Source organism: Buteo buteo, chromosome 3 (assembly GCF_964188355.1).
Source record: "Buteo buteo chromosome 3, bButBut1.hap1.1, whole genome shotgun sequence".
In the NCBI taxonomy this organism is placed as follows: domain Eukaryota; kingdom Metazoa; phylum Chordata; class Aves; order Accipitriformes; family Accipitridae; genus Buteo; species Buteo buteo.
The window spans coordinates 42,001,701-42,027,089 of NC_134173.1; the positions used below are offsets into that span (position 1 = coordinate 42,001,701).

Here is a 25,389-nt window from a genome sequence, read left to right on the forward strand (position 1 = left end):
ACTTTCCATGTGATGGACTAAATAGTGGAGAAATTCTTTCCACTGCGAAATCCCAAGCTAGTAAAGAAGCAAAGAATATAAGCTATGATAGATAGAACTTATATCTTCTTTTTTACTCGAACAATGAGAAAGGCCAAGTTAAAATGCAAACATATTAATGGAGATGCCAAGAACCTACTCTAGGGATGAAGGGTTCAATATAAATAAATATTTGTGCTCAGTTCATACTGTTGGACTATAGCCACTTGAACTTCCAAGGTAATTGCTATTAGCTTACCTGCCTCTGCAGTTTAAGAAAGAGAGTAAGTCATCTCAGTGAACTAATTACCAAATGTTGCCTACAACATCATTTGTAAGGACAAATTTGTCACTTTCCCTGACAGGCTTTTGCATCACCTGATTAGTTTTTCCTTGTAGTCCACTTAGTTGATAAAATCTTTGGACTGAACACAGTCTGCACAGTGAATTAAATGACGTAGTGGTGTTCAGTGTTACTTGTCAATACAAAATTTCACAGTACATTTGATAATCTGGGTTGCTATAGTCACTGTAGTGAATTTAAAAAATCTTTTAGAAATGGGTTTCCTCATGTCTTTGCTTTTTCTGGCTGTGATCAATATAAAAAGCAGCTCCATTGCTACTTAGACTCATATGTATGCCTTTTATTCAAACATATTATTTGATAAAGCTGTTAGACATTTTCTTTGAAAGCTTTTTTTTTTTAATTAAAAAAAAAGCAAACTCTTTAGGAGGTTCTATATCTATGTATATTTTAACACTATTTTACAGAGTGGAGCAGTCCTATAGATTAATTCACACCAAGTTTTTACAGCTTTTACGTCTCCTAATTGCTTCCTGTAAATTAAAAAGAATGTTTACAAAGTAAATAAAATACTAACTTTGACTACCATTTACTAAATAAAATGTGGTTGGTTGGTTTGTAGACCATATGTCTTGAGCTACCCAGACAACAAATTCCTGTGGGCATTGTTGAAGTTCAGGTCACTAGTGGCTTTCAGAGTTAGTCCCATCCCCTATACTTAACCATTGGTTTTTTATTCCATATTTTGGTGAGTGTTCAGGAAAGGCAAATGGATTATTCATGTATTGAAGCAACTTTAATGAAATATCAGAGGAAAGATTTATCTCTGACTGTCACCACAAAGCCTGTTAGACCAGATTTTGCTCTTTTTTACTCAGTCCAAGGATGTGGCAGACGACAGGGAGCTTCTTGCTGTGTGTACAGCAGGAGCTGTGAACACACCTGAGGCCAGAATCATTAATATGATGACCGAAGATGTGGAGCATCTTACATTTTGAGCTACATACGTTATGAATAGTGGTGCTTTCAAGCAAATTGGAGTAGAAATACATGTGGAAGCTTTGGTTGCTCTTTTAAGCTGGTGTTCACCATTAGGCTTTATTCTTTCTTTCAACAGAGGACAGTTATGGGACGGATGGGAAGGCTAACCTGCCCAATTTCACTGGCGACATCGACTGGCAAGGACTGGAAGACTTGTACAGTGTGAATGAAAGTGTATATGAATACAGATACAACTATAGACTTAGTCTGGCTGACTGGACTAATTACTTGAAGGATGTAGATAGAATGTTTGCACTGCTGAACAGTTACTACCAGCAAAATAAAACAGACAAGGCTAACACTGCTCGAAGCAACGGGGATGGGGACGAATCATCCACGCCGTTTACCTTGGTGGAAATGACTTCTGCTGAAGAATCGAGCGGCCTGCCTGCAGAAGAGTTGCAGCTTATCATGCCAACAGACTTTGCAGCCCTCGCTTTGAGCACAGTGAATTTAAGTCAGGAGAGGAAACTTGAATTAAACAATGATATTCCTGAGAAAAGTAGTTTGAATGATGCACACTGGAGAAATAATCACCAAGCTGAAAAATGGATGGAGGATAAAGAATCGGACCGTTTTGATATGGATTTCAGTGGAAACGGTTTGATAGAGTTGGAGTCACGGCATAGCTTCATGCTACAACCCATCAGCATTCCTCAAAAAGACACTCATCAGGACAGTGACACTGTGGAAGATATATTTGAAGATCAAATATATCTTCCCATGAGGTCCAATGAACCCCTCGTTCATCAGGCTGTAAACGTATCCATCAGGGATCCATCTATCAGTACCCAGAAAACAGGAACTTTCTTAAAAAAAACGGAACAGAGTCTTGCAGGGGAAACTTCACAGATCCTAAATGTAGAAGGCAGTGCCTCAGCTCCACTCTCCTTGGATTAGATCAAGTTGTTAACCATTAAATAAGTTCTCCTTTTTCTTATTAGCGAACTAATAAAGGTAATCTCGACAACTGACATTCCATGTTTATTGTAGATACATTTTGCAGCTAAATTGAGCCCAGTTCAGTATTTGTCTGTGTGCATTTTTTTTATTCACAGGCACATAATTTCACAGTAATTCTCCCCACTGGGAAGAAAGATTTCCAGTTTTTAATGAAAAGAAACAGTGTTAACTTTCAAATGCAGTAGCACATTCTCCGACAGCTAAAAATTATTTCTTTGAAGAGGATGTTCAAGCTACGTCCTCTATTTCCAGATGATCCCACCATGAATGAATGTTTCAGTCCACCCAATCTGTCTGCATAATGTCTTATTCATAAATTATTTTAACCACTGGAAATTCCTAATGTCACACTTTTAAGTAAAATGCACTTTTAAAATCTGTATGCCATACCATTTATGAATCTAACACCTTACATGTTCTTAGTTTGCTCATTGTTTCATGTAATTGTGAAACCAATAAATAGATTGACAGGAAAGAGGTAAACAGCATGGATTGTGGAAACAGACTCTTTGAATATTATTTTAGCAAAAATATTGCATGTTTTTGTTACTTTAATTACTCTCAGAAAGGTATGGCTAACGATTGTTAACTGTAGGAGGATTTGTTTAAATTGGATTGTTTCCCTTTATGTTGATATTGTCAGTATTAAAAACCCATGAGGTTTTTTGACTTTTTTTTTTTTTTTTGCTGATACTGGTAGAAAGGTTTACATCAATACATATATGCATTTGTCACCACATCTGATTTTTATTATCCTGCACAATATCTTGAAAGCATTATTATCATTTTGAGACTTCAATTCTTTTTGTTTTGAACAGGCATTAAAGGGAATGATAAAATCATCTTAGATTTACATTATTTTAGATACAAAAGGCACATGAGGTAAAAAATAGTAGTTTAGATAATTTCTGTTGGTGTATTCTAAATTTTTTCTTGAACTTTACCAAACATTAAATTTTATACAGTATAATACAAAAATGACTTTGAAAATCTGTATTACTCAAAACTTAATATCCTCCCTTGCTTTTTTATAAATTTCTAAATAATTAGCACAACAACAACAAAAGAGAATTACCTCAAACAGATGTAATTCCATAGTGTCCAGTTCACAGGTGTGTTTCCTATCTGTTACATGTTATTTAGTGTAGTGAGTATTTTTTGGCTATTGCAAGCACTGCAGGCTAAACTTACATTCATTTCATTGTATTTTAAGTTGAAACTTTTTAAAAAGGACATTCTTTTAGTAGGATTTTAATAATTTTAAGAAGCAGTCTTTTTGATGGACTCTGTAAATATGTTAAAATTACTAGCTCTTTATCTGATGTATGTGTCATGGGCTGATTGATAGAAAAACATATTTATGGTCATGAATGATGCTATTTGTACATAGGTTTTAAGTTACTAGGATACAGACTGTGTTTTTAAATCTTGTATAATATTTCTGTGATACTTTTATAGTACAATTCTGGCTTCAGGAAAGTCTAGAAGCAATATTTCTTGAAATAAAAAGTGTTTTACTTTACCTGCTTCAGAGACGTCCAGATGATCCAGTTTTCCTCCTAATTAAGATTTATTTTAAAAATATGTGAACAGTTTCAGTTTTAAGAATCCATCCACATTTAAAGCAATGGGTAATGAAATAACACACTACATTCTGTTAGTTATAAATTATTCCTGGAGATGTGAATAATATATATTTTTTGTTTAAGACATGCTGTGAATTTTTTATTATTTTTTTTTTAAATTCCCAATTCGTCCCATCCTTTCTTCCTTGAAGTCAACGCACCGAGCTGCACAACCAGCGGTTCCCAGAAGTAAAGCAATGGTACACGGTGCCATCCCCTGCTTTGCCGCTTTCCCTCCTCCCTGCAGAGCTCACCCTCTGACAGCAAAGCGCAGCAGACGGGACACAGAGGGCTTAACGAGAAGGGACCACAGGTCTCTAGTCAGGAGGAGTATCTCCTTGCACAACAGTCATCACAAAAGGGAATTTAGATTTCAAGGTAAACTCTCTCTTACTTGCACTCTATGTTCATTCGGTGGCTGGTGAATAAGATTAGCTTCATAGCTAAACCCAGCCTCTGAAGCTATGCTTCTTGAACTCTTCTTTCTTCTACACAGTCCTTGGACACCGATGCTTCTGCAGGCATGAAGTTACAGGTAGTGTTTGTGGGAATCAGGAAAGGGGATCAATGGTTAACCTAAGCGTCCAAAAATCAGTCATCGCAATGCTAAATAGACCCCTAAGAGATGTCCACCCCTGGAAAGCACACTGGCAAACACCAGATGTATTTCACAACAGGGTGCCGATCAGCCTGAGCCAGCAAGTTTGGGAGAACCTTAAGGACAAAGGCAACTTGAAGCAAGGTCCCATACAACTGCCTCTCATATCTTTGTGCAGGGAATTATCCAGTACCGACCACGTGCCCTCCATAGCTTGAAAGTGCATTTATTTGAAAGAATAAAGCAAGATACTTTCTTCTTTCTTAACACGTGGGTAGAGACAGAGAAGGGAATGGTGCAATAGTGTGGTCCGTCCTTTCACCCCACTTTTCCTTCTTTCTTACGTGAGAGTTTAAAGTATTCAGGAAATGGAAGAGATTGCGTCTTCCTCAGCTTGAAAGTGGTCAACCTTCCTTCTTCCAGGACAGTGCTCTGTCTTCTACACTATCAGAAGCTTAGATAGTGCCCTATCTTCTAAACTAGGTGGGAGCCTTTTTTATAGCTCTTTTATACAAGTGTGGAGGGAAAAAAAAGAGACACTCATTCTGTAGCTAAGAGGTACAGAAAGCAATGAGCTCTGATCCTTGCTCTCTGGAAACATGCATCAAATATAAAACCAGACCAAAAGAAAGAGGCCAAAGGCTGTCATATCCCTAAGCAGGTGTCCTAAGCAGTGTGTTGCTATCCCAATACATTTTGCATTTCTTTCTGTGCAGTACTTCTTGTCCCATAGCTGAAGCCGTTGAGTCCATGAGCAGCACATGCTGTGACTGTCAGGAAGCTCTTACAGGCATCAGGCAGTTGCAGGCTCAGGAGGAAAATGAATGCCTAAATCTGACTTCATGGGCAAGCGCTCCTCACAGCAGTCAAGGAGAGGGCCAAAAGGACGACCTTCCCGGCTTTTTCTGATCTGCAACTCAGTGCCAGGTGTGTCTTTTTTGAAAGGCAGTACATAGTTATCTGCTTTCTGAAGAAGGCCTGGAGCTGGACAGGAAGACCTTTAAGGCTTGCACATCTTTGGGAGGTGTCAACGTTATTTGAAACGCTTCCTCTGGGATTTCAAAGGCAGCAGCCAGTACTGCCCTCACACCCTTGGACTGTGTGAGACCTCTTGCCAACTTAAAGCCTCCAAGAAAAGCAAAAATGGGTAATGCTTCATTTCCAGACCTTCAGACATGAGTTAGTTGCTGTTATGAGTAGGTAAATACTTTTGGTCCTGAAGTGTTAATGCACACAAATAGGGAAAAAAAAAAAAGAAAGAAACTAAGGCTCTTGGGTAACATTTGGATCATAGCATCATTCTGGAGTTCAGGTTTATGTGACAGCTGAGTGCAGGGTTTTTCAGAGTGCAGGTCTGGGCAGAGACACCCCCCCCACTCTCCCCACCAATATCCCTTCAGATGCCTGCAGCTGTCTACACTGGCAGTCACTGAAGCACAGTACAAGAGGATCTGTGTGGTGAAACAGTTGGGGCCGAAAAGCCAAGAGCTGCAGCAGCCCTGTTCAGGGAGGATGCGCTTAGGACCCATCTCGAGGCCTGAGCACCCATGTGTGGCTGGTGCCCACTAGGTGCAATGCTGTAATGAAACCTCCTCCCTTCGTTTCAGCAAAAAGCAATCCAGTTTGTGTGCTGTGACACCATTTTTCAGTGCGAACTAATGTGCACTAAGTGGGGTACAAGCTGGAGAGTCATTTAAAAAACATATGTCGCACCTGAAGGGATGCAATGACAGCCTGAGCCACCTGGGAGCTGCCTGGGGTAATTTTACTCCCGCTCCGGCAGCAGATGTCAGTGCAGAGCCACACAACAGTGCCTCTCCTCGGCCCCTGCACCACCCCGCTGTGCTGCCAACCCCTGCCAAGGTAGCTGATTTATTCAGTTTTCAACTAGCAATGTTACCCTTGATGTGCTAGAAATCTACTGATGATAATTTCATCCACAGCACATTCCTTGGTTTAACAATTCTAGTCTTGGACACTAGGGACATTCAGGGGGATCTGCAGGACGCTTTTTTGTGAGGTTATTTATATGTGTTGGAAAGGAAAACAGATGAACTTAGAAGTCAGAGAGGATGTGGAACCCACAGATTTCTCTGCCGTCCGTGAAACAGTAGCTCGTCCCTGGTTGCGCACATTGGCTGAATCCGTGCTGCTGGCTGAGGGCTTGAATCTGGTACGTGCTGTGCACACCACCGCAATTTCCGACTGTGGTCTGAAACCAAATGCACTTAGACACCTCAGAAAGACAAGCCATATCCTGAATCAATGCAAATTCAGCTGCCCTGTGGCAGCAGAGTTTTGTTTGGTCGTTGCTGGGGTGTGGGGGCTCGTAGTATTCACAGTGTGTCGAGCAGTGGGAAATGTCAAAGAAACAAGCCACAGCTCATCCAGTCATGAAACATGCACTACAGGTCAAAACGCTTTGAGTATAAAGGCTCAATAATGACACATCTAGAAAAATGTATCCAACTTCAACCTGCTGTTCTTTTGATCTTGAAAGACGAGGCTGCCTTGTGACAGAATTTCCATCCATGGATACACCTATACCTTTAAATTAAAGTGAGTCCAGAGAGTAGAAAACCTAGCTCCAAAACCAAATTGCATGAACAAAGTCACATCCATGCTGCTAGACCAGGCTGGTCCCATCCACGCTATCTAGCACTTAGCCCTGGGTCTCCCCTTGGCTCTGTGCTAATGTTCCTGTGGACCCAAAATATAATTTCCATTTGTTCTTATTTTTAAGCCTCTGTGGTAATACAAGGCCTGTGCTGCAACCACTAGAGCTCTTAGGGCACGGTACTGCGGTGCGTGCTGCGGCCCCTGCGGTGTTGCACGAGGACACGGGGGTCCCTGACGCACACAGCCTGCGGTGTTGGGTGGCTGCAGGAACAGGGGGAACCAAACCTGGCTCAGCCACTTCTGACATGTGGGAGGTCTCTGTGGCATAGCCATTCCTCACCAACCACATGGAGGCAGTTCACTGGTGTGGTCCAAATCAGAGCCAAGGAGTGAACTAAGCATTAAGCAGTGTGGACACCAGGAGTCCAGTCCTTGGGTTCATGCCCTGGCCCTCTTTCATTGAGCAGCGTAGATGCAGATAGACTTGTACCCGATGCATATTTTACAACTGTCAATATCTATTTCAAACACATTTGTATTTCTTAGCATATAACTAATATCAATCAAATTAGTGCTAGAGGAAATGGTGGAATTTCAAAGTTTATTTCTGCATGATCAATACTTAGCTGTGATTTGGTGGTCACTGAATTCAGTAGAAAGATTTGGCTTTGACTGTGCACTAGAAGACCAAATAATTTATCACCTGATCCAGAATGACTGCACAGCAACCCACATACCTTTTTTGTCTCTCTCTTTTTTTTTGTTAGAAATAAAACACACTTGATACACTATTTTTTATTTCCAAATATCAAGTATTCGTGTTTGTTTTGTAAACACATGTTTACAACAGATGCTGACAATAGATTTCATTAAATGATGTGTTACACAGCTTTAAAATTATTCTAAGCTCTGCTGAGAAATAAATACCAATCAAAAAAACCCATACAGGAGCCTAAAGTATGCAAAACAAACTGCATAAACCAATTAGTCTCTTTTTACCACTGCACAGCACCCACACGCTCATACGGTCAGACATACTCTACAAATTTCCTTAATATTCTAAACAGTTGCTTAATAATGAGTTTTTTAAAAACTAAACAGTTACAGGCAGTGTGCCCACTCCATGCTCCTAAAATACTACCCAGACTGTTACTGTTCTGCTTAAATCATTTGGTAGAGGTATGTACTGCAGCCAAGGGCAAAACTCCCATTTGCTCAACTGGGGAAAAGAGCAGGTCTTCTTTGAGGAACGCCTTCATTCAACTATGGATCTCACTGACTCCAAATTCTTTTTTGTTTGGTTTTTTTTTTTTTTTTCCCTACCAAAACTCAGTTCTGGATGATTTTGTACACTTTCTTTGTTTTGAAATTTCCCTCCATGACTTCAAATATGGAATCTGTTACAGAGGTAAAATTTCCGACCTGTCAGTGGGAGGTGTACCTCTTAGTGCTATTTAGGATAGAAATGCCTCCTCTGCATGAGCAGCCCAGGCACAATAACACAGAATAACTACCTTTGAGAATTCAAAATGAAAGGGATAAATTTTATCTTCAAGATTTTAAAACCAAAACCCTCTGTTTTAAATCATAGCTCACTTTAAAGTTGACCAGATTTGGCCTTTTTCCATTGCTAGAGGTAGAATTGGCTCTTATTCTACCTCTCTCTTTCTGGTATTCCATGGAAGAACATTACTATTTCAGATCTGAATCCTCAATTTAATTCAAACTAACGTTGCTTGGTTAAAGGGTCCCAGAATTTAGCCCAGTGTTTCTTGTCATTACTGTAGAATTTATTCTCAGCGTCTGCTTAAGCAAAGCCACTAAATAAAGTAACATGCTACAGCAGGATGAATACATCCCATATGAGATTTCTGTGGTCTGTGTAGCTTTTACTTCATCTGTTAGCGCTGGGCCAAATCCTATACTGCCTCCTGAAATGACTTCCCCACAGAAGAGCTAGGTAAGAATTGGCCCAGCAGGAATTACAAACACTGTCTTTGCTGGAGCAGCCCAGACTTTAAGAACAAAAACACATGCAGTTGCATCATTGACATGTCTTGAATATGTCATTTAAGTCATAGTGAATACATCAAAAAATACTTCAGTACCTATTAGCACCACAGTGTTGTTCAGTCATTTGTCCAAAGATTATCAAGCTGTCTCACCCTTCCTCAAGGTGAACAATGTTTTGGATGCTTTTTGTAGCCCTTCATGAATTCCACAGCTTTTCACCTATTCTATATCATGAACAGAATGTTGTTAAAGGATAACATTGTGACAACTGGTTTGAGACAGAAAAAATAAGAAAATACAGTACACACAATGGATAATGTAATAATTAGAAGAGTAGAATGGAACCTGAATAAACAAGCAGCTATTTCATAACACTTGAAAACAAGAAAAGTTTGGAGCTACTTTGAACTTGCAGAGCTACGTCTGTGTTTAAAAGGCTGTATTAAGTCAAAAGTAAATACCTTATCTGAAGGACTGGAGCAGGGGTTGCTAAAATCCACAGTTATTAACTGTAGTTAATTTAATGGATATGGCTACAGGATATGGATAGTGTTAGCTGTGCTCCTTAATTTATGTAATATATTCTGTGGAAAGGATAGGGAAAATTTCCTTCCTGAGGATCAGGTAGGCTTTCAAACCTTTGGCCACATAATAACATGTATTAGTGACACTCAGTGTAAAGAAGATGAATCACGTGAACTCTGGCCATACCTACACTGAAGGGTCCCTATCTCTACTCTGTGACAATGTTTACATGTAACCTTTTTGAATTGTTATTTGTAAAACAAGATGTTATAAGAAAAAAAGAAAGCCCTAATTCTATACGAAAGAATGAATCTACCACCATGATGTCGACTGTCCATCTTCTAAGCACTCTAAAGGATAAAAATGTCTATAAAATCAAGTCCAGTACATGAAGAACCTGAAATGTGTTGATACAGGTTTAATTTCCAAGGGGCAAATACTCTGTCCAAAGCAATGCCAATTCAGATTGCAGTCAAGGTAAATCTCTGTTACCAGGTGTTTTAAGCCCCTGGAAAGCAACCACAGCTGGATGGCTTCAGCTGGGGGAACCCAGACACTATGGCATGCAGCATGGCATCTCCTATGCCGTTGTAAAAGACACATTATTGAGAAAGCAGAAAAAGATAAACTTGTTTAGGAACTATTTTGTCTTAGATCTCTGAAAACAGTAGTAGTAACCAGTGAACAATATAAAAGCTAAACAAGCACTTGATATCACTTAGCTCACACATGCTTGCTAAAGCTTGCTTGTTAATGTCCAGCTCTTCAGCGTCATTAGACTAATGAGGCTGAGAATCTGGCTCCAAAATAGCAGTAAGACACTTTGGACCTATTTATTATCAGTTTTATGTCAATATAACACGACAAAGAGCTGTGGTATTACACACAGAAAGTGTAGTAAGGCAGCAATAATTCAGGCATTTGGGGGGAAAACCCGCAAGAACAGTACAGAAGGTGCTGACCCCTCTCCCAGCCATGCTGTCTGGAGTTACACAGAGCAGGCAGTGCTCTGCTCCATTTGTGCGGGATACTGAAAATGTATCACCTGAACCTCTAGGTCCAAATTCTGTTGAAGGGCACAGTCCCAATCTAAAGCATTACTTGAGCAAATTCATTGGCTTTAAGGTCAGAAAGATGCCCTTATTTAATCTATCTCCCCACGTAACGTACACATTTTCAGCCAGAAATTAATAAAATAGGCAAATGGCAGGAAGAGCTAGAATGTATCTTTGAGCATATCCACAAAATACTTTGAATTTGAATTCTCTTTGAAAATGAAAGCTTTCCTCCATTGCCAGATACATAAGTAGCCACACGTGAATGAGACAGGGGAGTACTCGAGTGCTACTTTGTGCTATTCTGATTACAACCATCACTGAATCCAAGTGGGGGGAAAACTCAGCATGAAAATTACTCTTTGGGTAAAGGAACTCCTTTTTGAATGTGGATGGGACTCAGTCCAATACTTACATACATGCATTATTTTTAAGTGCATTACTTAAGTACATAAACCTACAAACATATTTAAGTGCTCTGCTGGATCAGAGACATAATGAATGGTTAATGCTACGAATTAATAAGCTATATTTAAAAAAAAGAAAAGATATTTCTGAAAACACTACACTCAAGTGTTTGTAACTAATTTAGGGGCTTTCAAACTTACATTTCTAATACCTAGGAGGAGATTTGTGCCCCTACTTCACTTACAGAACAGCAAGTTCAGAGGAACTGCATGTTACTACATTGCCTTTTAAAAATACAATGGCCGGTCAAAGAACTTGAAGTTTCCAATTAAATATAAACTGCACCATAATATTCAACATTGTTTCTTGCAGCTGCTCACACCGTACTGAAAGGAAATAAAATGCCACCAGTTCCAAATTATACCATATTAGATCCAGTATGCTCATGGGGAAAAAGGGGGACCAAAACCTTAGAACTTTTGCCTAGAATTAGAAATATAGAGTCCCACTCTCCAGATATTAAGCTCTGCGAACCATCTCCTGAGGGTGCTGCACTCATAAGCACCCGAGGCCATGGCTACACCCTTTCTAAAGTTTTCCCCTTTTTGAGGAAAAAAGGATGAATCGGAGGCTAAGCAGGGACAATCACCTGTTCAGTCAAGTCCATAGATTGGGGCTACTTCTCCTCTCATGTTTCTCACTCTAAATCAGGAATAAGTGGTGTAAGAGGAAATTAGTCTGTCCTTGCGATGGCATGATGGCAGTTTTTGGACTTGTAGTTAATTGTGAAGTGTCATTGCTCCATATTATTCTTGACTGGTTACCTGCAGGTAGATGACTTGGGTTTGCTGGCGAGAGTAGCCTGTGGGTGAGCAGGACCTCTGCTTTACTTTTTCTTGTGCTTGCTGCTAACCAAACTTCAGTGTTTGGGAGTAGAAAAGAAAGGTGGCAGAAATTACAAGTTAATGGAAATTTATATTCTGTGGTCAGAGCATTTCACAGCAAGAAGACAGCATGGCCACCTTCACTAGTTGATAGATAAAGGTCCTTCTTTCTTCTTGTGAGCTGGTGTAGCACCACATGTTGATCATGACTACTGCTAGGGGTGCACACCATTTCTCTGGCGATTCTGATTCCTTCAGCAATGACAACCTCAGAAAATAGCCTTTGTTCAGCAGCTCTCAGTCCATATTTCGGTCAGTGTTGACAATGTTGGAACTGACTTCTCTAGGAAGGTAACGTGTTTCCCCTGCATGCCTTTATTGGCTTAGTTTAGACTGTTACAGCTTACTCACAATAAAGCCTCCTTCAGGAATCAATCAAAAACTGGCCAGAGTTTGGGTTTTCTTTCTTTCAGAGGATGCTGATTTAACTATATGATTTTGTAGAAATATATTCATATTGTCAAAATTATCTTTATCAAAAAATACTAACGATTTTTTATGTTATGTTTTGCATCTAATTCTAAAAGGAAAATTAAGAGGCTATTGAAAGTATGTAAACATGGCTTTTTCAGTATTTCCAAAGTGAACATCTTTCCCTCTACATTCCAGTTTCTCAAACGTTTCAAAAGATGAATGTTTTTAGACGTGTAAGTGTCAGGATTTCCTAAAAAGCAGGCGGACTCCATCCCAACAAGCTCTGAATTCCCTTGAAATCAGCTCAGAAGCAGCAGCAGTTGCAGATGTGTCACTTCTATCAGCTCTCATTCTCTGCCATCAGTGTCAGCTCCTGACAATCCTACAAACCTAATCTGCTCTCCCTTGTTATTCACATGGAACAGGAGCACACACAAGGCATGAAACGGAATAGATGAGGACAGATGATTCATCTCCAGTCTTTTATGATTCCCTAAATGCCCTGTTTCTGAGGTATTTGAAAAGATTGTCGCTCTTTACCTCACCCTGTGCTGATTAAAATGGGTGAGTGATTAAAATGGATGGGTGATGGGCTGCAATTACACTTTGTCCTACTGCTTTGCCTCAATTTTTGCCATGGCAGGAATTTCTTGGTGCAAGAAGCATTGGAGACTGGAGCAAAAGGAGACGTTTTTGTCATCTGTTCTGATCTCCTATGGCAAAAAAAATATACTCAGTACCTTTGAGCCAAGGAAATTTATTCCTTGGGATGAGAAGTGTAGAAGTGAACATCTCAGGTAGCACATGCTGACTGAGGATGTATTGTACCTGGTGGCTGCACAAGGGAAAAGAGTAGTTCTCAGGCTTGACCCCAAAAAGCTATTAATATGTACAGAATAACAGGAGGTGATTAAAATGATATTCCCCTACGTTGTAGTTTGGGGTAGAAGCATCTGAGTTTGCAGACAGAGAGAGTGGGAATCGTTACAAGTCACATAAATGGACTGAGACATTCTGAAATAAGCAGCCACCATTTCAAGCAGGGGAACCAGCCCCGTGGGTCATCCCATGTGCCAGCTGAGAAGAGCCAAGGGACAAGGAAAGGCAGCTGGCAAAGGAGAAGAGGGAAATCTACTCTTCCCAGGACAACCTAATGGGTGCCAAGGAGAGTACTGTCTTTAGTTTCAAGGACTTGGTTCCACATAATGTTTGATCAACTTACATATTATAAATTAAAAATTAAACCAGGAATAACTCTGTTCAAAAATATGTAGAAGTTCTGCTCTTTCTTATTTATTTTCACACAAGCTCTCTACACGGCAAAATCCAAACCTGACTATCACTGAGACCTCTTAAAGAGTTCTTTTAATTTCCTAAACTCCTAAGACTTTCCCTGCAGGGCAAAATACAGCTTTGACTTCCTAGTGTCCACCTGAAATCAATTCTCTGCCCTTTGAGACATTATTAGTACATTGTAAGCATGGCACTATAAAGCCTCCAGAGCAAGAAATTAAATGCCACATACATTTGATTACAAAGTTTCAGCATCTCCTGGGGAGAAAACAGACTACAGTAATTTGGAATAAGCAAAGGCCACATCGTGTCCTGTGGGTCCAGGCTTGCAGACAATTTATTTTCTTAGATCTTCCCCTGGAAGGGCAAAGGAGAGACGACTCAACCTTTGCCTTCACAGAAGCCTTCAACGAAGCTGAGAAAAGGAAAAGCGGCCACGTGTGGGACAAACTATACAACTAGGACCTCCAGGCCTGTCTCACCAGCCTGCCCAGCCCCGGGCAGCGGGAGAGGCAGAAGTGGGGCAGAAACAAGCGGGACCCGGGGTCTGAGCCCGCGCCCCTTGCCCAGCTGTCCTTGGTGGCAGGGAGCACAACGCCCCGGCGGTGCCGGGAGCAGAGGGAAAGCCTCGTAGCGGGCACGGCGGTGGGCAGGCTGCTCGCAGCCTACTTGAAGGGTCTCTCTGCTCACTCCTGCAGCGGGCAGCACGCGGTGCCAGCCCGAACCCCGCACCGTCGCCAGCCGCGAGGGGCCCGCCGCGTCCCAGGCGGCCACTCAGGCACAGAACGAGGTAATTGGCTCTCCCTCGAGATTTTTTCACCCAAGCTGAACTAGACGGGCACGCGTTTCTGAAGGACAGCCAAGCTCTTCCTGTCAAGCTGTAACTGGTTATTTTTTCTTCTTCAGGAAAAGATTGGATTTGGTGCTAATAATGACCACCTAAATAACATTACAGAAATATGCACATATCCGCTCTGGTACGTGTGTACGATTCCTACATCTTAATGTTATTATAGATTAATACTGAAGTTTTTTACTCCAAGCATTATACCTTCCTAGCCTGTGTACTTTGTGAAAAATGACTACATCCCATCAAATGAAAACTAATTTGTATTTTGACAGGATAAAGATATTAACAACTCAACATTTGCAAGCACTACCTGATGCATAACTTTTGTATGGCTTAACATGTTACTAACAGTACTTTAAACCTTATGTTCTTTTTTAATTTAATGCTTATGTCTGAAAATAGCCCCTTTCAAATTCAGTTGCAGTAATGTCTTTTAAAGCAAATGTTAAACTTAATTTGCTGCACATAAAATTATCCAAATAAGTTGCATAGTTTAAAAAAGTTCAGTTGTGCTTTGTAGCAGAACTCACAGTAATTACTCATCTCTTAAAAATATGATTTGCGGATATGAAGTTGACAATACGTTTAAGCATTTTTGTGACTTCTAGACATCAACAATATGAGTTTTTGTCACTCTTCCACTGACTTCTGCTGTTCATAATACCTCACCCTTACATGATATTAGATCAGAGCATGGACATTTAATGGACACATCTGAAATAATTACAAACACAATTTTTAAAACTCCATTGTTGGGAGGGTAGAAATAAGAACTTGGGTTGGTTTGAGGTATCCAGCCCTCAGGAACATACTACGGTTGTTTACATTAAGCTTTGTTGGTTTTATCACGTGTTACATTTAGATTAAAAATAGAAGGCACAGGTGTTTTACAAGGCGCCGTAATTAAGTCAACCAACAAAACTAAATATTACATTACCAAGCCAGGGGTCTATATCTCAGCAGTGACTTCTTCCAATGCATTTTCATTTGAGGAATTTATTGCTTCTGAAAAAGGGCCGGGGTATGTCTGTGCTACGCAGTTCATTCCTTGTGCCACACTCATGTCTCCTCGGGAACTGAAGGTAGGGCAGGATCTAGTCCGTGCATAGTTTTGTTGGGGTCCAGCTTGGCCAACCATCTCACTCACAGTGTTCACCGGCGAAGCCCTCCATCTCTGTCTCTGCAGTTGCTCTTCTTTACACTTAATGGAATACCAGGCCAGAAAAATAAAAAAGAATCCAACAAACTTGAGAGCAGCTGCCAACCCAAAGTAGACAAAACGAAATGAGGTGACATCGTATTCCCAACAAGATCCTTGTACGCCGCAATCCTGTTGCCAAAGCATGCACGTGGTGTCAATAACAGCTCCAAAATAAATTGGAGTGGGAATGTAAGCTGAAATAAAAACAGCAACAGAAATAATATGTGTTAGCATATAGTGGAAAATGTCTAAAGAAACTATATGCCTTAGCCAAACAGTGTAAGTCGAGAATTTCTGAGATTTCTACACCGCTGTTCTCACATGAAACATAAAACATGGAAAACTGGTCCGCCGATCTTCCCACCAATGCTACTTAGCCCACACATGAAACATACCACAAGGAGGAAAGAATTCAAGCAAAGAAGACAATGTAGCAGCACCTCACAACAGGTACTGCTTCAATCTGCCATCCCTAGACAGCTCTTCTTGAACTACGTGTCCCCCAAAAGAAAATCCAATGTTGCTCTCAGGAAATAAAATACGGGAGAGGAACAAAATACAGCATTATCTCCAGAGTGTCGCTTGCTGAACATCCATTGGCCATGAGCTGGGAAAGGGCAGGGGTTACTGCTTTAGATTCAGGAGAAAAAGTCCCAAAGACAGCAAAATGTTTCTCTTACTGAAAATGGATGGAAGTGGTGAGACCACTAAAATTGTATATTTTCTTTTGAATAGGTCTTCCTCAGAAACAGACTTTAACTTCTACAGCTGCTAAAAATGCAGTCAGCCCATTGAATGCTCCTGCTTTCCCCAGAAATACGACAACTTTAAGACAAGTCAGAAATGTCCTTCCACAAAGACAACTTCCAGATGCAGCTATACAGGCTTCTTCTCTTGTTCTCTTAGAAAATAGTCCTTGCTTTCTCTAGTCACAAGTTTTGTAGTAGCTGAACACCTGGAGTCTTCTTTACAGGCAGGATTTTAGAAGTTCAAAAGCTTGAAAGAAACTACTTTGTGGAATAAAGACCTTTAACATGCACCCTTTGTGCTTTGAAACATTTGAAATTAGACATTAAGTAACAATTGCTTCTTATTTTAAAAATGCAAAAAGCTATTGTTATGGCTGAAAGCAATAAAAATCTTTCTAAAAAAGAAAAAATCCTTATAAAATAATATTTAGTAACTATTAATTTTTAAATAAAATTTGAAACTGTAAAAATCTCTCTTTCTGGGACAAAAATGTTCTAGAAAGTCAGTAAAAAAAAAAATTTAAATACATTGTCAGCTACAACGTTTTCAGAAGCTATTAATTTTAGGTTCCTAATACAATTAGTCAGGTAATTAGTTGCAGATTTAGTACTTTTATGGTACATTTAAGCCAAACATGGTGAGCCTCTATGGAAATGCTGAGTAACTGTAAGACTTACCAAGAGTTCGTAATAAAACAAACTGCATTCCTAGTGCAAAGGGCCGCTCTCCATCTTCCACAGACCTAGCAGGCAAAAAGAAAACTCTGAAGTTGTAACAGATAAGAATTGTGCTATGTCCTTGCTCTACCTGCTGGCTTTTTTCTGAGCTATAAAAAGCCTTTCTCTAAATTTCTTCCATTTAGCTTCTAATATTGTTAACTCTTATTGCTAGGAAAAAATACAGCCAGCTCCTCCCATCCCTGCTTAATCAAAATCTCAATCACGCCTTTTAACCTTTCTTTGCCTGTGTAAGCCCTGAAGAATTTCATCCAAAGCCATTAAGGAAATTTAGAGAGTCCATCCAAAATGTTTATGGCTTCTCATGACAGTTTCCTATTATTTCATATAATGCCTTGCTTTATTTTCTTCATCTTTTTCAGATAAATTGGAATTAATGGAGAATTAAGTTGCTGTAAGCTAGACTCGGCTTCTGAATTTAACAGATCTCTGCATAGTATAATCACTTTGGACATACTTTAGGAAAAATACCAGTCTCTGATATTACATGACCTATTACAAAGATTTACCATTATTATTTTTATAGGGGTCTAATTGTGGGCAGCAGCAGAACATCAGCAGTCTCAGAATATCAGAGTGAAGATGTAAAGACAACACTACTAGGAGAAAATCCGACTTGGTTGGGAGTACCCTTCTCACAGAAAGAAAAGTTCTGAGACTGGTTTAAAAAAGCTCAATTTGGAAAGGGTTTTTACACAAAACCAGGTCAAAAGGTGTCTCTATGTTAGCAGTTAATGCAGCTCAAGAGAAGCGAGTTTATACAGCTAAACAGCTCATGCTGAGGACCTGACATCTACCACCGCAAGCATTTCAGGTTTTGTAGGGATTTACTTCAAATCAGCTCTAACCTGGTCCCAGGGACTGAATGCCCATTTGCATCTGGATCATTTTGGGTGTGCTTCTGAAGAGCATCTTGAACACTGGAACAGGCTTCCTAGAGAGGTGGTCAATGCCCCAAGCCTGTCAGTGTTTGGACGATGCCCTTAATAACAGACTTTCATTTTTGGTCAGCCCTGAAGTGGTCAGGCAGTTGGACTAGATGATCATTGTAGGTCCTTTCCAACTGAACTATTCTATTCTATTCTATTTCTATTTCTATTCTATTCTATTTCTATTTTATTTCTATTTTTTCTATCTTCCAGCTCATCTCCGTCCAACAGGAACTCAATTCTTGAACTCTGAGAGCTCTTCAGCTTCAGATTCCAAACCAAACTGACATCTTTAAACCATTCTCCTTGTCCTTCTGTTACCAGTAGAACAAATACCTATGGGTGTGCTTTGTAAGTCCTAGTAAATAATTACCTCATTTTCCTCTAATTTTTCCTCCTCCTCTTCTGACAACAGCAACATGTATTATACAAATACAAATTTATTTTAGCAGATGACCATATTCTGTTTTTTCAGCTCACTTTTCTCTAAAAATCAGGCTGAAGTTCACTTACAGAAGCTGTATTTTAAATGGATGGAGATGTTACAGAGAGTGATAATGTTTATCAGACCAGATGGCAGAGATGGGAAAAGCCAATCCAAAGCCCTGAACACTTTTTTCCAAATGGACAAATAGATGACACTACCTTTCCCTACAAAGACTGTGTTGTTCTCTATCCTTAAATGACCATGGTGACAACAATACTACTACAGTACAAGTTCAAAATTCTTGTGAGAAAAAAAAGTGAAGAGTCAAACACAGGCATGTGGCAGGAATGAACAATTTTAAGAAGAGAAAAGGATAATTTTAAATACTAACTTTTTTTCATTTGCATTTGAAAACCCAAACCATTGCTCCAAGAAGGCTGAAAATTTCTTCAGGAGTAATCATTTTCTTACATGACGTTTTTACTTGTTCTCTCTTTATAGCGCCTGGAAATAGCTGGGCACTTCATGTTTCCTAAAGTGTATTATCATGTTACAATATTCTAAATACAAGCAAGTTCCACCCTATCCATGTCAGCCCTATTCTATTCATTTTTTAAGTATACATAAGCTTGAAGGAGTTTGGCTGCATTGCCCCAGCCTCTTCTGACACAGGCACTGGTGATAGCAGGCACAGTAAAAATAATTAAAAAACCATAAATGAGTTCTCACCTCAGTGTTACTATGATTGCTGACGGCTGGGCGCACGCTGTTATAAGGGTAACAATGAAGAGAAATATCAGGAACGGGATAAGTGTGTTGCAGGTTCGATCACACTTCCCAGAAACAGCATAGCCATTCTCATTCAGGTAGGTTTTGACAATAACCAGACGGAGCTGACTGCGCTGGCCCACTGTTGGCGGAGTGATCACCTGGCGACTCTGGACACAGGCACATTCTGTGTAATTTCTTACCTGGCGAGAATGAAAAAGAACATTTCCACATGAAAAACCCATACAAGAAAGACATTGCGCAGACGCATGGTACGACAGTCCCATAGTACTTCTCAATCAGGAAACTTCTGCCTCTAGCATCACTACCTCAAGTACAAGCGAGGTTACCACCAAGCATTTTTAAAGCTGGCCAGGACTCTCCATGACGAGATTATGCCTTTCCATTGCTTTATTTAGGCTGAGTTTAAAAAAACATTCTGGAATATTTTTGGAAAATTCTGCTGAAACAATTCAATCACTTCTGACAGACACGCTAGAGAAAAAGTTTAGTTCTATTGTATTACAAAAACTGTGAGGAAACACTCTTTAAGCAGCACTGACAATGCCGTATTCTGGAATTTGGCAGGCTGTTGACTTGCACATTCAGGAGGTGTCTTCTGCCATCTCAATGTAAGTCTACGCAGATTTGGCCAAAGAGCAACAAGCTGCACTTCACGCTTGGAGCCCAGGACCTTCCAGCTGGATGTGGGTGTGGATGTGAATGGGATGTGGACAGGAGCAAAACCAGAGAATAAGGGGAAAGCAGAGACTTAAACAGTGAGACTGGAGGACATGAGGGATCCCTGAATGGACAAAGAGGCTGAAATTAGGATGAAGAGACTGAATAAAGAAGTGTCATTTCACAGGCAAAGGGCACCAGGATTTGTGCAAGGTGAGAACAAGCTTCGCTTCCTGTCACATTTATTCTACTACTTTTTTCAACAAATCTAATGGCAAAGGGGTGTGCAGCAGATCAGAATGCTCCAGTGCTAGAGAAGAAACAGGTCAGGACCCATGTGATGTTACAGGAAGGAGTTTTTGGTTTCAATGTTTGCATTCATAAAAACCTAGGACCACACATGCACTGAAGCTACATTGCAAGACCATCTAAGGTTGTGAATTTAAGCACTTGGACATCAGGAAATATCCAAATTATGGTTCCTTGTCAACTTTAATGTATACCTTTGTATGTGTTCATGCTATGATGTAGCCTCACTTTTTTTCCCATGGGTTTTAGCTGAACATCTTAATAATGTATCAATTTATCCAGTATTTTACCTCCCATTTTCAAAACGTGGCTTCAGCTATTTTTTTCCTCACACTAAACATACATTCCACTACAAAGGCAGAGTGACTCATATTTCATATGGATTTTTCTATCACACTCACTGTTATGGCTTAACTCTTTCTAAAAGGAGTAATTTATCTTCAAAACAGTTATGAGGCACTGATGTTGTTATCTCAATTTTGTAGCTAAGTAACTGAAACAGATCAAAAGTTTCACAAATGTGGGTGACTAATCTGAGACACTCGGGATCCTTTTTTTCAGAACATTTTCCATTATATACAACTTAATATATTCTATATGTAACTTTTCATGCCTTCAGATACAGATTTAGGCACTCAGTGCTTCTAGAACTGGCACTTCTGGATATTGCTCATGTCCATCATCCAGAATATGAAGAATACAAGATTAACAACCAACTGGGAGAAGTTTTGTTTAAGTGACTTGCCCAACATCACTTAGGAATGAAAGTAGTGACAGAATCCAGTTTCCCACGGCAGCACTCCACTCTCTAATATCACATGAGTATCTGCTGTCTTCCTACAGTCCCTCACCTTAATCTCCTTATGCAAATGCGAGATAGGCATCATACAGAAAACAGTCCTCTTTACTACACAGTCTTGGTTCAACACCAGAGAAACCAAGTCTGTGTACCAAATGAGACAGACAGGACACAACAGAAATGCTGGAGTATAGGAATATATATATAAAACAGGTATGAACTGTACACTGGCATCCTTTCCTCCTACTTCCAATTTTTAAATGGTTAATTTTGAAAACACTGTATGTTATAAACTTAAATCCCAATGTTACAGGTTAGCAACATTTTGTGTGTTACACAGTGGCACAAGCTTACATTTGTTGTTTTTAACAGTACCCTACATAAAGCATTATTTAATGAAGAAATGCATTTTCCTACCAATGTCAGCCCTATTCTATTCATCATTAGCTACCAAGTTAAAACTTCAGGCCATGAAGGATCTTTTCTTAAATCATAAGAGGAGATAGTACGTTTCAAAATCTGTAGTGAAAAGCACATACTCCCAAATAACCTCCCTACTAAATGAATTAATAGTGCCAGTTCGATATCAGGTGAAATGTAGCAAAGATCAAACCTATGTCTCAATCCAGCAAAGCACAAATAAGATTCATATAGACACTGAAAGTTACCCACAGGCTCACATCACAGGATTTTCCAATTGGGCCAAAGGAATTTTCTAATAAAAACCAGAAAGATACTCTAAAAAAAACCTATAAGGGAAACTAATCTGTTTTCAATGCCATCTGTGTATGAACCTGCATTTTCAGACCATTTCCAAGTCAACCTGAGAAAGCACAGCACTGGACCTAACACCCTTGTGCTTCACAGGCTGGCTCAAGACTGCACTGGTACATTATAAATAAGCTTTCTGGAAAGCACAATCAAGTCCTGAGAAAATCAATGTTTACATTACTTCCCACCTTTCTTAATCATCCTTTTGTAAAGGACAGTTTTGAAACAGAAGAATTTAAGAGTTTGGCTTTTGTACGGAATGAGCACGACCATAATGCTCTGTTGATATTTAGGTCCAATTCTACTTTTCAACTGTTTTCTTGTGCCCAGTCCTAGAAACTGCCAAATTTCCATAGTGGGATTTTACCAGCAGGATGCCCTTCCCCAGTCCAGCATAACTGGAAGACTGGGCTGTAAGAGGCAATGCATTTCCAAAACAAGAAAAGGGGGGATGCTTGCACTAGAAACAGAGCAGTCTTCGATCTGCATCAGTCCCAAGGGGCGACTCGCAGGTTATATGTGGGTGGGTGAAGCACTTACCCCTGTGCTATGGTTTCCACCATTGATGCAGCCAGCTAGGCAAGGATTAAAATATGTTATTCCATCTGATCCACAGACGGGCTCGTACTCATGAATCTTACATCCGCAGTTAACATTGCAGCTCCCAGTCAGATTCCTGTGGGCCATGGCAAGAGTGGGACTGAAGAAAGGAAAAAGAACATGCTAGTAGAGCAAGCACAGATATCCTGCTGTTCAGAGGGTGAAAACATCCTACTTATTAACACTGGAACTCAGAACTGATTATCAGAGAAAGATGGCATTACCTCCAGGTTATGTACATGATTTAAACAATATAGAAGAACACCCAAGGCATCTCTGCCATCAACCAAAAACACAATACAAAAATAATACCAAAGTTTGAAACTTCTATCTTATTTGCCTAGGTAGTAGTTGTATTCTTCCCCTGGTTTTTTTTTCCTTTAAGAGTTAAGACACCACTATTTTATATGTCTATGCTAAGCTGCAGCAATTTGTTTTTGATTACTAGTGAAGGGCTCAGTGACAAGATGTAAGCATTATGTGAACTAACAGGCATCTCCTCCCACATACCAACAAGTGTTCAGAAAACTTAATGCTTGTATTATTTATATGTATATGTGAAATCTACAGGAAGCTCTCTAGATCTGGAGGAGTGCTGTGCTTTTACTAAATGTCTGTAGAAGAACCACTACTCCGCTTCCCCGGACCATTCTCCAAAATCTTGCCAAAGCTCAACTTTCTAGGTCCTCCCTAGAAGGGTTTGGCAGTATGCTCAGAAGGAACTAAAGGGAATTTCAAAGCTGAAGGACACGCAGGCACCAAAAAGCAGGCTCTTCACTATCTACCACTGCTGCTCCAAACAGGTGGTTGAACAGATCTCAACTGCCACAGCAGGGAACTGCATCAACTCTTCACTGGCAAGCGCCATGCCAGCCTGGGCACGTCTTCACCACAGGATGAATGCACAAAGGGACCCCAGCCAAGGCAGCAGCTCACGGCACTCACTGAGCTCAGTGGCTCATGTAACAAGGCTCGAATGAAGCACTGCGCTGAGACAGCTACAGGTCTCTCCTGATGCACCCTCTCCTCCAGCAAACACCTCTGCATGGCACGTCTGGGCCCTGTCTGGAGAGAGCATGTCATTCGGAAGCAGTTTTGGTCCCCCCAAATGGCACTGCCCTGGGTGCCGGGAGTCCCAAAGCAAGACGAACTCCTAAGACAGAACCAATACCTGATATACTGAGCTGCCAAGGGGCAGCCAGTATGAACCACTGAGTGCCAGTGTGCAATTCATGGCTGGAATCAAGATTTTATAAACATATAAACCCACTGTGTCTCTACTTTACCCTATCAGTTGTACCATTGCAGCTCAATCCAGAAGTGACAAAGGCCTTAGTAATAGCAGCGTCCATATCTGTAAGACCACAGACTCTTCATCAGAAGATGATGGGGAAAAAAACCCCCACTGATCAAATGGTGCTTTTTGCTACCAGTAACCAACTCTGGTTACAACTGACCGCCAGCTGTCATCATCACAGGCTTTGACTCAGGTTGACTAAGTCACACAGTCACCAAATTAACCAGTTTCTGTCTTATGTACCATATCACTTCAGTCCTGCCCAAAACAACTCCCAGGTCACTTAAAAATGCCCAGCTTTGGGCACAAACCCTGGAGAAGACATACAGCTACTCCCTGTGCTGAAGGAAAACCGAAGGTGACACTGGACTTTTAACATTCCTGGATAGGGTAAGGGCTTGAGTACAAAACAAAGGAGGAAAAGCGTTAGCAGGCACAAGGGCAACCTCACTGAAAGAAAAGAATAGTAAAAAACCCCTACATAACTCTATATACAAATTCTGATTATAGAGAAACAGAGAGAGTTAAAATGAAAGAGTTAAAGAAAGAGAAAATGGATACCCGTTTGTTCCCAAATTAAAAACAGACTGGCATAACTTGACCCAGTGTACATAGAACTAATATCAGAGGATGTAAGGTGTCAATCTCTATTACCTAGAGGCTCCTCATTAATGAGGAAGTAGTTGATGATCATAGCATATTTTTCTGACAAATAACTGGTCTGAAATGCCATTTACTTTTAATGGGCATATTTTCTTGAAAACCTCAGATTAGTTTATAAAGAGCTACTATACTATCTTTGGCCCTTTCAGTTACTGGGATTGCTCAGATCAGTTTTGTAGCATTGCTTTTTTTCCTTGGTTGGTTAAAGACTAATTGAAAATTTATTTTTGCATGTGTACATTTTCTGTGAGAGCCTTTAAATGAAAATGGCTATTGAGACCATGGTTGCCTCTTCACCAGTATCCTGTCTCTAACAGTAGCCATAAGAACATGACTAGGGAAGAGCAAGAACAGGGCAAGTAACTTCCCCAAGAAAAGTATTCTCTCAGCCTCTAACGAGTTTCAGCCCAAAATATTTTCTAAGTCTGATGTGGTTTTTTTAGTTAATAACCCCCCTTTTTTCCCCCTATACTTTTCTCATTGAGATTTCATTTTTTGCATCTACAATATCTAACAGCAAGGATTTTTTGACAGTCCACAGCCTGTTACATGAGCTGTTGTTTGTTTTGAATCTGGCTCCCGCTAGCTTTGTCTGACAGCCCCCACTTCTACTACTTTGCTTGTAAATTCTGAACACATGAAGGCTCCTGAAAAAATAAACTTAAGGGGTTCCTATGGCCAGCATGAAAATATTTTCAAGCTCTAGTGAAATCTTGTAGTTGCAATTAAATAAGCCACATCTAATATTAACTAATCTAATCTAATATAATCACATCTAGTGTTGCCT

At 40.1% G+C, this 25,389-nt stretch overlaps 2 protein-coding genes across 4 annotated transcripts in view; one reads left to right on the top strand and one right to left on the bottom strand.

Moving 5' to 3' along the window:
• SULF1 (sulfatase 1) overlaps positions 1-4,036 on the top strand; it is a 125,746-nt gene extending 121,710 nt beyond the window's left edge. For 2 of the 3 annotated variants that reach the window (XM_075023419.1, XM_075023424.1), the window contains one exon: positions 1,440-1,685. In XM_075023419.1, the coding sequence (XP_074879520.1) occupies positions 1,440-1,470 (31 nt within the window). In that variant the 3' untranslated portion in view covers positions 1,471-1,685. Of the gene's footprint in view, positions 1-1,439 lie in introns of all 3 variants that reach the window. The other variant, XM_075023425.1, reaches the window with a different exon arrangement.
• Positions 4,037-7,751: 3,715 nt separating this feature from the next.
• Positions 7,752-25,389, bottom strand: part of SLCO5A1 (solute carrier organic anion transporter family member 5A1) — an 82,422-nt gene continuing 64,784 nt past the window's right edge. Inside the window, exons 7-10 of the mRNA XM_075023435.1 lie at positions 22,583-22,742; positions 19,444-19,685; positions 17,299-17,363; positions 7,752-16,065 (exon numbers count right to left, since the gene is read on the bottom strand). Of these exons, the coding sequence (XP_074879536.1) occupies positions 15,620-16,065; positions 17,299-17,363; positions 19,444-19,685; positions 22,583-22,742 (913 nt within the window). The 3' untranslated portion in view covers positions 7,752-15,619. The remainder of the gene's footprint in view (positions 16,066-17,298; positions 17,364-19,443; positions 19,686-22,582; positions 22,743-25,389) is intronic.